This window comes from Bubalus bubalis, chromosome 1 (genome assembly GCF_019923935.1).
Source record: "Bubalus bubalis isolate 160015118507 breed Murrah chromosome 1, NDDB_SH_1, whole genome shotgun sequence".
Lineage (NCBI taxonomy): Eukaryota > Metazoa > Chordata > Mammalia > Artiodactyla > Bovidae > Bubalus > Bubalus bubalis.
Window position 1 is genome coordinate 3,726,143 of NC_059157.1, and position 12,944 is coordinate 3,739,086.

Below are 12,944 nucleotides of genomic sequence, written 5' to 3' on the forward strand. Positions count from 1 at the left end.
TGGAAGCGGCTTCCTGTCCTGTGAGCAAGTCCGCTCCCAAAAGGAGCCGGAGTATCACAGAATACAAGGCAGTCACCAGGTGGACGTGGAATTCTCAGGATCCTACGGGGGCAGTCATGGGCTCCCGACAGGAGGGGACTGCACACGGCGTAGGCATCGGGAGGGCAGGACGGGGAAGGCCGCGCTAGACAGAGCCTGCCCACCACACCAGAGGCGGGTCTGGGGGACCCCACCGCTGTGGGTGCGGTGCAGAACATGCGGACCCAGAGGAGCCGACTGCCCCGAGGCGGGCCAGGAGTGTCTGTGGAAGGGAGCCGCTCCGGGGGCTCCTGTCACGACCTGAGGAGCTGGCAGACACCCCCTCTCAGCTCCCCGGCAGTCCGCAAAGCCCCGCCCGCCGCTGGAGGATGCTGGGAAGCGATCCGGCGGGGACCGGAAACCTACCGCCCGCTGCCGGAGGGCAGCGGGATGCGAACCGGAAGCCGGGGACCGGAAGCTCCCCCAGGCGCTCTAAACGCGCGCCGCGGCCGCTCTGGACACACTCACCTGAAGACATCAGCAGGACGGCCTGAAGGAGAGCGACCTCGGTGTCGTCCAGGTTAAAAGAGGACAGCGACATCCCCAGGTCGAAGATGGCGTCGGACACCACCCCGAGGCCCCCGTTTTTCAGCTGGCCGCGCGTCACCGCCATCTCCCCATTCAGAGTCAAAGTCTCACTCTCCGGGTCGTAGCGCACGGCCGCGCGGAGGGACATGATCTCCATGCAGCAGCCTTTAAGGAGGATGATCTGGTCTTCACATGGCAGCTGGAAAGAAGCAGCCCACGTCAGCACGGAGCGAGGGCACAGACTCTGCTAGGACCCGCCCACGGGACCCCAGGGGCGACAGGAGCAGCCCCTGCCCTGTCTGCTCGCGGCTGCAGACTCCCACAACCACTCCTCATACTCTAAGCCTGGGCTTCCCAGCGCACTTGTGGTAAAAAGTCTGCCTGCCAACACAGGAGATCTGGGTTTGATCCCTGGGTCAGGAAGATCCTTTGGAGAAGGGCGTGGCAACCCAGTCCAGTATTCTTGCTTGAAGAATCGCTGTGGACAGAAGAGCCCGGCAGGCTACAGTCCATGGGGTCACAGAGAGTTGGCGCAGAGTTGGACACAACTGGAGCGACTGAGCACCCACACTGTTCATCATCTTCACCAGTTTTTTTTTTTTTTTTTTTTTTTTGGCTGCACTGCATGGCATGTGGGATCTTAGGTCCCTCACCCGGGATTGAACTGGCACCCCCTGCATTGAAAGTGCAACCAACCCAGAACCCAGGTGTCCCATGCTGCAGGCAGATGCCTTACTGTCTGAGCCACCAGGGAAGCCCAAGAATACTGGAGTAGCCACTAACTGAAACCTTCCTAAATGTACCACCGTTTTGGTCTGGTAGCTCTAAGAGCTGACCCCACTGTTTAGCTGGCAACTGTGCTGCTCTGTTTTTTGAAGAAAGTTTGCTCCTTGAATCTCTTAAAAGGCAGAGGACTAGAACGTCTCTTACAGACACATGTGACCTTTGAGGCCCAGAGATGTCACAACTTTGCTCAGAGTCACCCAGTGGATCAGAGGCAGAGGTGAGCCCAGAATCTGGACCTCCTGGCTCCTAGGGTTATTATGTTCTCAGAGTCTCCGGCATCAGAATTACTGCACACACTGGATCTCTTTGTCAGTGTTGTAATCTCATTTTAAACTCATTTGGGTGTCCTGTTAAGATTTGTGATAACGTGATAACATTATTGTCACCCTGCTTATTTAACTTAGATGCAGAGTACATCATGGGAAATGCCAGACTGGATGAAGCACAAGCTGGAATCAAGATTGCTGGGAGAAATATCAATAACCTCAGATATGCAGATGACATCACCCTCATGGCAGAAAGTGAAGAGGAACTAAAAAGCCTCTTGATGAAAGTGAAAGAAGAGAGTGAAAAAGTTGGCTTAAAACTCAACTTTCAGAAACTAAGATCACGGCATCCGGCCCCATCACTTCATGGCAAATAGATGGGGAAACAATGGAAACAGTGACAGACTATTTTTTGGGGCTCCCAAATCACTGCAGATGGTGACTGCAGCCATGAAATTAAAAGATGCTTGCTCCTTGGAAGAAAAGCTATGAGCAACCTAGACATTATATTAAAAAGCAGAGACATTACTTTGTCGACAAAGGTCCATATAGTCAAAGCTATGTTTTTTTCCAGTAGTCATGTATGGATGTGAGAGTTGGACCATAAAGAAAGCTGAGCACCGAAGAATTGATGCTTTTGGACTGTGGTGTTGGAGACGACTCTTGAGAGTCCCTTGGACTGCAAGGAGATCCAACCAGTCCATCCTAAAGGAAATCAGTCCTGAATATTCATTGGAAGGACTGATGCTGAAGCTGAAACTCCAATACTTTGGCCACCTGATGTGAAGAACTAACTCATTTGAAAAGACCCTGATGCTGGGAAACATTGAAGGCAGGAGGAGAAGGGGATGGCAGAGGATGAGATGGTCGGATGGCATCACGGACTCGATGGACATGAGTTTGGGCAAGCTCCGGGAGTTGGTGATAGACAGGGAAGCCTGGCATGCTGCAGTCCATGGGGTCACAAAGATTTGGACATGACTGAGCAACTGAACTGAACTTAGAGTTTGATTTTTTGGAGGGGGAGAATGTTTAATTAAATGCCATTATCAAAGTAGGTTGAAACACTATTAGTTAATGGGTGTTTTTGATGAATTGGGCTAAGATTGACATGCATCGCCTTGTTTAATGTTTGCAATGATGCAGTGAGGTAAATATTCCAATTCCAATTTTATTGACAGGTGTGGAAATCCAGGCTCTGAGAGGTTGCGAGACATGCTAGGGGGTCCCTGAGTGGGTGAGGTGAGAGTTGGAAGCCAGCTCTGTCAGGATCCAAGGTCAAGGGAAAAGGAGAGCTCCCTCTCTGAAAGGATTTGGGTGTAATCTTCCGTAAAGAATGAATATGAAATGACACATAGTTTCTCTCTTCATTAAAGCAGGTTCCAATTCTATTTTGAGAAATGATCTTGGCAACACAACTACTTCAGTTCAGGTGACTACATATGACAAAGCAGTACTATGGAATTACCTTTAAAATACAGAGTATTTCATATATATATATATATATATATATATATTTTATTATTATTACTAACTCAGCCTACCTGCCTTACTGTTTAATTTCAAATTGCTCTGCTTTTTCTCTATAATAAAAGGCATTTTGTGTTTGGTTCTGGAATCCATTCATGTGAATTCTCCCCTCTACTCATTAAACAAAATGACTATGATTTGCTTTTATTTAGTTTCTGATTTGTACTCCTTAATTACATCTTGGATTCCTGAGCTCAGGGCCTGGTAGGAACAGGAGACGGGAACTTGGCTAGCGCCTCCACAGGCAATCAGAAAGCTGGCTGGAGTGGGTGAGCGCTGGCTTCACTGCCTAGGGCAGAGGTCCTGTCTGCAGCCGGCTCATGGACACTTACAGCTTGATGAACATGCATTGCGGCCCCGCCTCTGAGGGTCTGTATGCACCCAAGTTCCCAGGTGATGCCCCTGCACCTGGTTCAGAGACCAGCTCTTGAGAACCATGGACATAGAGTGGCAAAGAGAAATGACTAGTCTGATAAAACCATTGATTTTAGTTGTTTTTAGAGTATATAGACTTGGGCAGGTGCGGGGAGCGAGCTCCGCCCGTGGCAAAGGTCATGAGGAAGGAGGCTCGGCATACGCAAAGGCAGGATCAAGCCTCAGGAGTCCCCCTGGAAATTCTCGAGCATCTACCCCCAAAACCAGAGTCTGCCTACTTTCTGCTTTGTGCTCTCACCTACACCTCTGACTTTACGGGGGGCTACCTCTCTCTGAAAAAAGAGTTACCTTACAGCTCCAGTTAACAATTCCTGGGTGTGACAGTGTTTCAACCTACAAACTCCTTTGGAAGTCCTCTAGCCTGCCTGAATAGGTTTTTCTGGCCACATGTGATTGTTCAGAGCCTCCCAACTGTGAGAGGCAGGAGATGTTCTAAACTGTCTAAACACAGATTCCTTTGAGTAGTTAAAAGATTGATTAGAAATTGTATTGGTGAAGGGTTTTTCACTTATTGGGCCAATGTTTGCTGCTAAGTCTCCATACCCCTTACCTACTGTGTCCTTGGCAGTGTATTGATTGATATAATGGGTGTATAGAAATGTAAGTAGTAGCCTCAATGTTTGTAACCTTGGACCCTTAGGTTAATTCTTTTCTTGATTGAGCCCACCTCACCTTTGCCCTATAGGAATGCAACTCTGTCCAATGCTTTTTTGGAGGCTGGCGCCTGACTTTGGAATAATCACCTTTAGAGAAAAATAAGTTTCTTAAAATGTTAACAGGTCTCCTGGCTGGAAGATGATGTAAATCACCTGAACTTTTGCATATAAGTTTGAAAGCCTGGCTTTGATTAGGACCAGGAACTGCTGTCCTTGCATGACTCCACCCCTTCCCCCATTATCCTCTATGCACAACTTAAGGTATAAAAACTACTTTGGAAAATAAAGTGCGGGCCTTGTTCACCGAGACTTGGTCTCCCCATGTCACTCTCTCTCTCTCAAATTCTGGCTGAGTCTCCATCTGGAGCGCAGAACCTGCCATGCTTGCTAATTATGCCTGGGCTTCTAAGATCCGACTGGGGAGGCCTCAGTGTCTCCTCTCCTTCGGGAGAATGGAAGGACGCCTGCGGCCTACGTAAGTGGTGCAAACTTCTTGTCTTGAAGTTTTATTGGTCTCCCGCGTAAACCAAGCTACTCAGCCTCTTTTCTCCACTGAATTTTCCTACTGAGCTATCCTCATTCTATTACTCTTTATATCCTTAATTAACGTTTAATTAAGCAGTTGTTTCCTGATCCTCGCCTACACCGTCTCTCCTTTGAATACCCTGGATCAGCCGGGGCTAGACCCCGGCAGGCAGGCCCCATCTTTATAGCCAAGTCTGATGATAGATGAAGTAGAATTCTTCTTTTGAAAACTTCCTATTTGTGAGTTCACATGTAAATAAAAGCAGAGTAAAGATTTGTCAAGCGTCTCCAGCAGTTTAAAAACTGGGCCAGATGCCTGTTCTTTAAAGAGGGGTTTAGGGTGAGGTTTGTTTCCACGTGTTGGCAGACAGTCTCTAAGTCACCTAAGAACCCTCCACTGTGGGGAGGCCCCAGGGGGCCCGCCCGGGGGAGAGGCGGGGGTGCCCACAGACTGGCAGGAATGCCCGTGCCCTGCGCTCAAGAAACGGTTCTGACGTGCTCTTGGCAGCTCTGCCAGCAGCCATTTCAGAGCTTTTGAAGCCCTTGGTTGGTGGCCTGGCATGGGTCTCAGCAGAAAGTTATCCTGAGTATGATTTGAACAGCAGCTGCATCAAACTGCCTCTGGCAGAAACTTCCAGTTCTGGGGCCCACCTGGGATCTGAAGCCCACTCCACAGGTAGCTCACGGCCTGCAACATTCACGGCCCTCTTTGGGGTTCCAGAGTGTCAAAAGGGACTTCACTGGTGGTTCAGCGGTTAAGACTCCGCACTTCCAATACAGAGGGCTTGGGTTTGATCCCTGGTGGGGAACTAAGATCCCACATGCCACACAGCACCACCAAAAGATTAAAAAAAAAAGATAGTGTCAAAGGGTAAAGGCCCTCAGGAGGCCACAAGCACCAGAAACATATGTACCGCTGCTGTCAAAATGGTATCCCCTCACTTTTTTTCAATTGGAGACTACAAAATATCAAGGTTGAAAGAGAGGTGGAATCACGACTTTGAAGCAGGCTTAAATTCCTGAGGGAAGCTTGATGGGAGAAGCGTGCCACACTCGGGCCTGGAAAGTTCCAGGCTGAGCTCTCACCCTTGCCAAGGACACAGAGCACGGTGTGTTTGTTGCTGCTGGTGGCAATGGCTTCTTTTCCTCCATTCACTACATAGCTCTCAGTGGCTGGTGGCCTTAAGCTTTACAGTTTCTGGAAAACTTTTTCGGTGGGTATTCCAAGGGGAACACAAGACTGGTGGACTAGTTCGCCTTGTAGGAGTAGCCAACTCCAGTTTTTTCTCAGACGCCAAGGACTGAGGAAAGAGGACACAGCCCGGAGACAGAGGACTAACAGAGGTTCGGGAAAACAGATTCAACCCAGCACCAAAATCAAGAGCTGACACCGGGAGTGAGAGGAAAGGCGTCCTTGGCACAGACGAGACTGTAGACACAGTTTCTAGAGGGCAATTTGGCAACGCATGGAAAGTCCTCAGAGGAGCAGCTTAGGTCCTTAAATTCCACTTTTGGGATTCGCCCCAGGAAACAGGCTGTTCTGTGAACAGGGCTTAGGCACCAGAACGCTCGTTGCAGAATATTTATATTATTAAAAATCGGATATCCCGTAAAGGCAGATAACCTAAATTATGGCAGATCTGTTCTTTAGAATGGGCCTTCCCAGGTGGCTCAGTGGTAAAGAACCCACCTGCCAATGCAGGAGACGCAAGACACACAGGTTTAATCTCTGAGTCTGGAAGATCCCCTGGAGGAGGAAATGGCAACCCACTGCAGTATTCTTGCCTGGAGAATCCCAGGTGGGATCTTAGTTCCCTGACCAAGGCTCAAACCTATGCCCCCTGCAGGCGACATGCCGAATCTCACCATTGGACTGCCAGGGACACCCCCCACCTCATCCCACCCCATTTCACTTATTCTTGAGGATGAAGAAACCACCACAAAGCCAGCCTGCTGGGATACAAAGTGGAAATAATACAGACAGAGACTCAAAGAACAGTGGCCCCATGCCACAGGTAGACTTCATCTCTTTGATCTTAATTTTCCCTATCTGTAAAGTGGGCTTAACAAAAGCTATCCTGCCAATCTGTTAGAGACTGGATTTCATGAGGCAGGCTTGAGCACGGCAACCAGGATATCACAATGCCGATTGAGAGGAGGTGAGACTGTCTGGTTCTCCTGGGCCTGGAGTCGGGCAGTGGGGAGGCCCCTCATCAGCCTCACATGGATAAGCTGATGGATGATGATCAACAGAGGAGGCGGGGAAACTCGCGGGACAGTGCCTTGTCATTTCGTGCTGCCGTGGTTTTCATATGACTTTTTGTAAGTCCCAACCGATTACTATTAAATTACATGTAATACTCAGGAACTCAATGGAACTAATCATAAATACGAACAAAGAAGGAAAAGCAATCTCCTCACCTCACAAAACATAGGCAACTTTTTGGCAAAATCCACCACTCTGGTAATTGCTGGTGTGATGATTTTTGTAAAATGGCTGAAGGCTTCTAAGTCGACCTTTCCACCTTCTGGGGCGTTTACTATCGGCGCCTGTCCGATGTCTTCGGGCTGAGGAGGAGAGACAAGGAGGATTTAAATGAAGACACCGAACAGGTCATTGATCACGGTTCTCCCGCGGCAGGAAATCGCTCCTGAACTGGCATATACTGTACGGTTTCCACGTCATTCCGTGAGAGACCGTACAGTTTCCAAGACCTTGAATTCTCTGAGCAAAGATATATGTTCTTGGTCATCGCTTTCAAAGGCCCCCAGTGATCACGGTCACAGGGCTGTTGCTGTGGAAAGACACTGAGAGAAAGAGGGAGGAGGAGAAACAAGAATCTTGCTCTGTTTCTGAGTGCACGAAGGGGACCTATGTCCGGGGCTCCGGGTGCCATGTTCAGAGCAGGGCACACCCTGTGGGTGTCCTCCTGTGGGTGGTGGGAGGGGAGGGGGAGCCCCGCACACAGGACCCAAGGATTCACTCTTGCTTGCAATGCCTTTTGCTTGGATTCCAGTCTGCCCTCCAGAGGCCAGCCCGAAGCTAGCTCCTCAGCTTGGACTGCAACAGGCTGTGGCCTCTCCTTGTATCTCCTGTGCTCACTGGTGCTCCCTGCCAGCAACAGTCCTCCCTGCTGCCCTTTCTGGTCCTTGCGATGATAATGACTGCCTTGGGTGGTTCTTACCCAGTCCCTGATGGACAGGTGAGCGAAGGAGTGCCCAGGGAGGTTCAGGACAGTTCCGAGGCCAGGACTGGTCCCTGCTCTTCCAGGAGGCCATGCCTGGGGTCAGAGGAGCTGACACTGCCTGACGGCAGCGCCCTTTGCCCAGAGTCACGGTGGACATGCAGGGGCGAGGCGGCCAGGCTGGGAGGCGGGAAGAGGGCAGACAGGGCAGGAGGTACAGGTTCCAGGAGCCGGTCCAGCAAGTCCGACCCCTCACCGCAGAGTGGCTGCTGAGGCCACCACTGGGGACGGACTGTGTCTGCTTCTACAGGCCCCAGGCTTGACTGTGCCTCTGATTGACCCCCAGAATTGCCTACTCAATAGGTCCCTGTTAGAGAAACTGCATTTCCACTGGCTCCCCAGGGCACGGGTGCCGCTGGCCGGAGCCTGGGTGCTGAGCAGCAGTGGGCGAGCAGTGACCACACCCAGCCCTGGGGACCCACTTCCTGCTTGGCTTCCCCCGTCACCCTGTTGCTGCTCTCGCCTCCTTTTTAGCACAAAGACAAGCAGGGATGGTTCTTTCACTCTCCTACTGCCAGGGCACCAGGTCGGAAGGGTGGCCCAGGCCATCCAAAGGTGTGACTGGATATGTACGCCCTGGGGTCGAGGGCGGGGGGATTTTTCAATCTACTTCATAGCAAACTATGACAGCATCGACCTATTTTGGATTCTCCAGGAGGCTCTTTTGTTTTTTCTACTTTTGGGGGACAGCAAGTGCATGGGAAAGAAAGCTGGTTTCTGTCTTGTTTCATATCAGTGACTATGTTTTGGGGCAACTGTCAGCATAGCAAGTCCATGGGAGGCTGCTGATTCTCCAGATGCAAATGGAATTGATGGGATAATCACAGGTAGGGCTTCTCTCTCTCTCTCTCTCCTGTCTCTGTCTCTCTCTTATACTGAGTTAAGGGACGGACTTCCCTGATGGCAGAAAGCAAAGAGGGACTAAAGAATCTTTTGATGAGAGTGAAAAAGGAAAGTGAAAAAGCTGACTTAAAACTCAACATTCAGAAGACGAAGATCATGGCATCCAGTCCCATCACTTTATGGCAAAGAGATGGGGGAAAAATGGAAAGAGTCACAGACTTTATTTTCTTGGGCTCCAAAATTACTGTGGACAGTGACTGCAGCCATGAAATTCAAAGATGCTTGCTCCTGGGAAGAAAAGCTACAACAAACCTAGATTGTGCATTAAAAATCAGAGACATCACTTTGCTGACAAAGGTCCATATAGTCAAAGCTGTGGTGTTTCCAGTAGTCATGTATGGATGTGAAAGTTGGACCATAAAGAAGGCTGAGTGCTGTAGAACTGATGTTTTTAAATTGTGGTACTAGAGAAGACTCTTGAGAGTCCCCTGGATGGCAAGGAACTCAAACCAGTCCATCCTAAAGGAAATCAGTCCTGAATATTCATTGGAAGGACTGATGTTGAGGCTGAAGCTCCAATACTTTGGTCATCTGATGCAAAGAACTGACTCATTTGAAAAGACCCTGATGCTGGGAAAGATTGAAGGCAGGAGGAGAAGGGGATGACAGAGGATGAGATGGTTGGATGGCATCACCGACTTGATAGACATGAGTTTGAGTAAACTCTGGGAGAGAGTGATGGATAGGGAAGCCTGGCGTGCTGCAGTCCATGGGGTCACAAACAGTTGGACACGACTGGGTGACTGAACAACAACAACAAGGGAAAAGGTACATCAGGAAGTCTGGGGGTGATTATTCCGATGCACACAGCAGCCTGGCACCCTGCAGACCACCTTGCTGGCCTCTCTGATCCCTGCCACTTTGAAATGTGGCCGGGCTTACCTGCATGTCTGCTTTATAACTCTCTCACAAAGATTAACTAATAAAAGGAACATGGTAAAAAGGTAGAGAGTTGAATACACACATACATAAGGTGATCTATGTAAGAAATAAAAATAAAAATATTATTTTAATAACATAGTTTTGGCCTGGTTGACTCCAAACATCTCACTGAACATTGATAGATCTAATCTAATTGTATTGAATTGTCTTCAATGTCTTTTGAAATGTCAGTGTCTAAATACTGATGTTAATAATTTCCATTTAATCTGTGAGTCTGTGGGGTATTTGAATTACCATCTGTGATACCTCTAGCGGAGAAGGCAATGGCACCCCACTCCAGTACTCTTGCCTGGAAAATCCCATGGCTAGAAGAGCCTGGTAGGCTGCAGTCCATGGGGTCGCTAAGAGTCAGACATGACTGAGTGACTTCACTTTCATTTTTCACTTTCATGCACTGGAGAAGGAAATGGCAACCCACTCCAGTGTTCTTGCCTGGAGAATCCCAGGGACGGGAGAGCCTGGTGGGCTGCAGTCTATGGGGTCGCACAGAGTCGGGCACAACTGAAGCGACTTAGCAGCAGCAGCAGCAGATACCTCTAGAGGTTTGAAAAATAGGAGGGAAATTGTATAAGGAAATCTGATAATTTTAACTAAAATTAAATGCCCAAATATAACAACCTCATGAGCTTTTCTGTTGACAAATAGCAGAGTAGGAAAAAAAGTTTATTTTTAAGCTTTTGGATATTTGCTGGAAAATACAATTGCTAGAAGTAAAACCATATGCAAAGTAAAAGCCTTCTATTATATCATTAAGGTTTATATCCAAAATAGATCTTGGATACTAGAAAAAAGAATATATGAATTGACCTGAGTTAAAGCATCACATGTAAGAAGTTAAAGTTGACAATGCAAGTTTGTGACTTCCCTGAAGGTTTTTTACCCATAAGAACAACATATTATTTGCTAAAATATTTGGAAGATGTTAAAAATATAATACAAATACTTGGCACACTTGAATCCACTGGATATCTTCTTCCAGCAAGTAGCCTGTAGTCTACTCAGTGAACACATTTGCTCATATACACGTGTGTGTTTTTGCACATGAGATCAAACTCAGAGACTAAGGATAGGTCCCTGGCATGCAGACTCAGCAATGGAGACTTGGGGAGTGGGCCTTTTGTGTCTGTGGATCAAAGTGCTTGAGCTGCTCACGGGGGTGGGCAGGGGGCCCTAATGGACCCCTGGAGCCAGCCCCGTCCACCTCTTCCCGATTCCTCCCCAATTTGCCTTGTGCTTTCCCACTCCAGTATTCTTGGGCTTCCCTGGTGGCTCAGCTGGTAAAGAATCCACCTGCAATGGGGCACCTGGCTTCAATCCCTGGGTTGGGAAGATCCCCTGGAGATGGGAAAGGTTACTCACCCCAGTATTCTGGCCTGGAGAATCCCATGAACTGTATAGTCCACGGGGTCACAAAGAGTCAGACATGACTAAGTGACTTTCACTTTACTTTGCTTTTCCTTCTGGGGCTGCCTCCTCACCTCCCCCAGACTTTTGCTTTCTTTAAAGTCTTCACATGAAACAACAGACTGGTTCCAAATAGGAAAAGGAGGACGTCAAAGCTGTATATTGTCACCCTGCTTATTTAACTTATATACAGAGTACATCATGAGAAACGCTGGGCTGGAAGAAGCACAAGCTGGAATGAAGATTGCCGGGAGAAATATCAATAACCTCAGGTATGCAGATGACACCACCCTTATGGCAGAAAGTGAAGAGGAACTAAAAAGCCTCTTGATGAAAGTGAAAGAGGAGCGTGAAAAAGTTGGCTTAAGGCTCAACATTCAGAAAACGAAGATCATGGCATCTGGTCCCATCACTTCATGGGAAATAGATGGGGAAACAGTGGAAACAGTGTCAGACTTTATTTTTTTGGGGCTCCAAAGTCACTGTAGATGGTGATTGCAGCCATGAAATTAAAAGACGCTTACTCCTTGGAAGAAAAGTTATGACCAACCTAGATAGCATATTGAAAAGCAGAGACATTACTTTGCCAACAAAGGTCCGTCTAGTCAAGGCTATGGTTTTTCCAGTGGTCATGTATGGATGTGAGAGTTGGACTGTGAAGAAAACTGAGCACCGAAGAATTGATGCTTTTGAACTGTGGTGTTGGAGAAGACTCTTGAGAGTCCCTTGGACTGCAAGGAGATCCAACCAGTCCATTCTAAAGGAGATCAGCCCTGGGTGTTCTTTGGAAGGAATGATGCTAAAGCTGAAACTCCAGTACTCTGGCCACCTCATGTGAAGAGTTGACTCACTGGAAAAGACTCTGATGCTGGGAGGGATTGGGGGCAGGAGGAGAAGGGGACGACAGAGGGTGAGATGGCTTGATGGCATCACCGACTCGATGGACGTGAGTTTGAGTGAATTCTGGGAGATGGTGATGGACAGGGAGGCCTGGTGTGCTGTGATTCATGGAGTCACAAAGAGTCGGACACGACTGAGTGACTGAACTGAACTGAACTGAACTGAAAGTCTTCACTTCAGTCTCATCTCTGCCAATTCCAACTCTAACTTCTCTCGGAAGCCTTCCCATATGGCCTCGGTGGGAGACAGTGTCCACCTCATTTGAATACACAAGGTGGCCCAGGTAACCACTCATCAGGCATCGAGGCATTGTTACTTTTATTGTAGTTATGATAAGTGAAAGTGTTAGTCTCTCAGTCGTGTCTGACTCTGCAGCCCCATGGACTGTAGCCTGCCAGGCTCCTCTGTCCACAGAATTCCAGGCAAGAATACTGGAGTGGGTTGCCATTGGCTTCTCCAGGGAAATGTAGTTACACAGGTATAAGTCTAAGATGAGAACTTCTCAAGACAGGGGAATATGCCTTGAGGATCTTTGTCTGCTGTGTAGAAGGCATTGGGCCAGGTGGTGAGGACTGGTGGAGTGAATACATGGGTGGATGTTTCTACATGTCCTCAGGCAGTATTTATCGTGCAACTGCTGAGGTCAGGGTTTGTTCTACACACTGAGGCTACAGAAACAGTATATCCTCAAAGAACATTCACATGGTGACGGGACTCGGACAATAAATGAAATGAGTGCTCTCAAG

At 48.5% G+C, this 12,944-nt stretch overlaps 1 protein-coding gene across 11 annotated transcripts in view; it reads right to left on the minus strand.

The window, feature by feature from the left end:
- THRB (thyroid hormone receptor beta) overlaps window positions 1–12,944 on the minus strand; it is a 446,263-nt gene that overhangs the window by 7,552 nt on the left and 425,767 nt on the right. For all 11 annotated transcript variants that reach the window (XM_025273099.3, XM_025273127.3, XM_025273019.3 and 8 more), the window contains 2 exons: window positions 7,226–7,372; window positions 547–805 (listed from right to left, as the gene is read on the minus strand). In XM_025273099.3, the coding sequence (XP_025128884.1) occupies window positions 547–805; window positions 7,226–7,372 (406 nt within the window). The remainder of the gene's footprint in view (window positions 1–546; window positions 806–7,225; window positions 7,373–12,944) is intronic.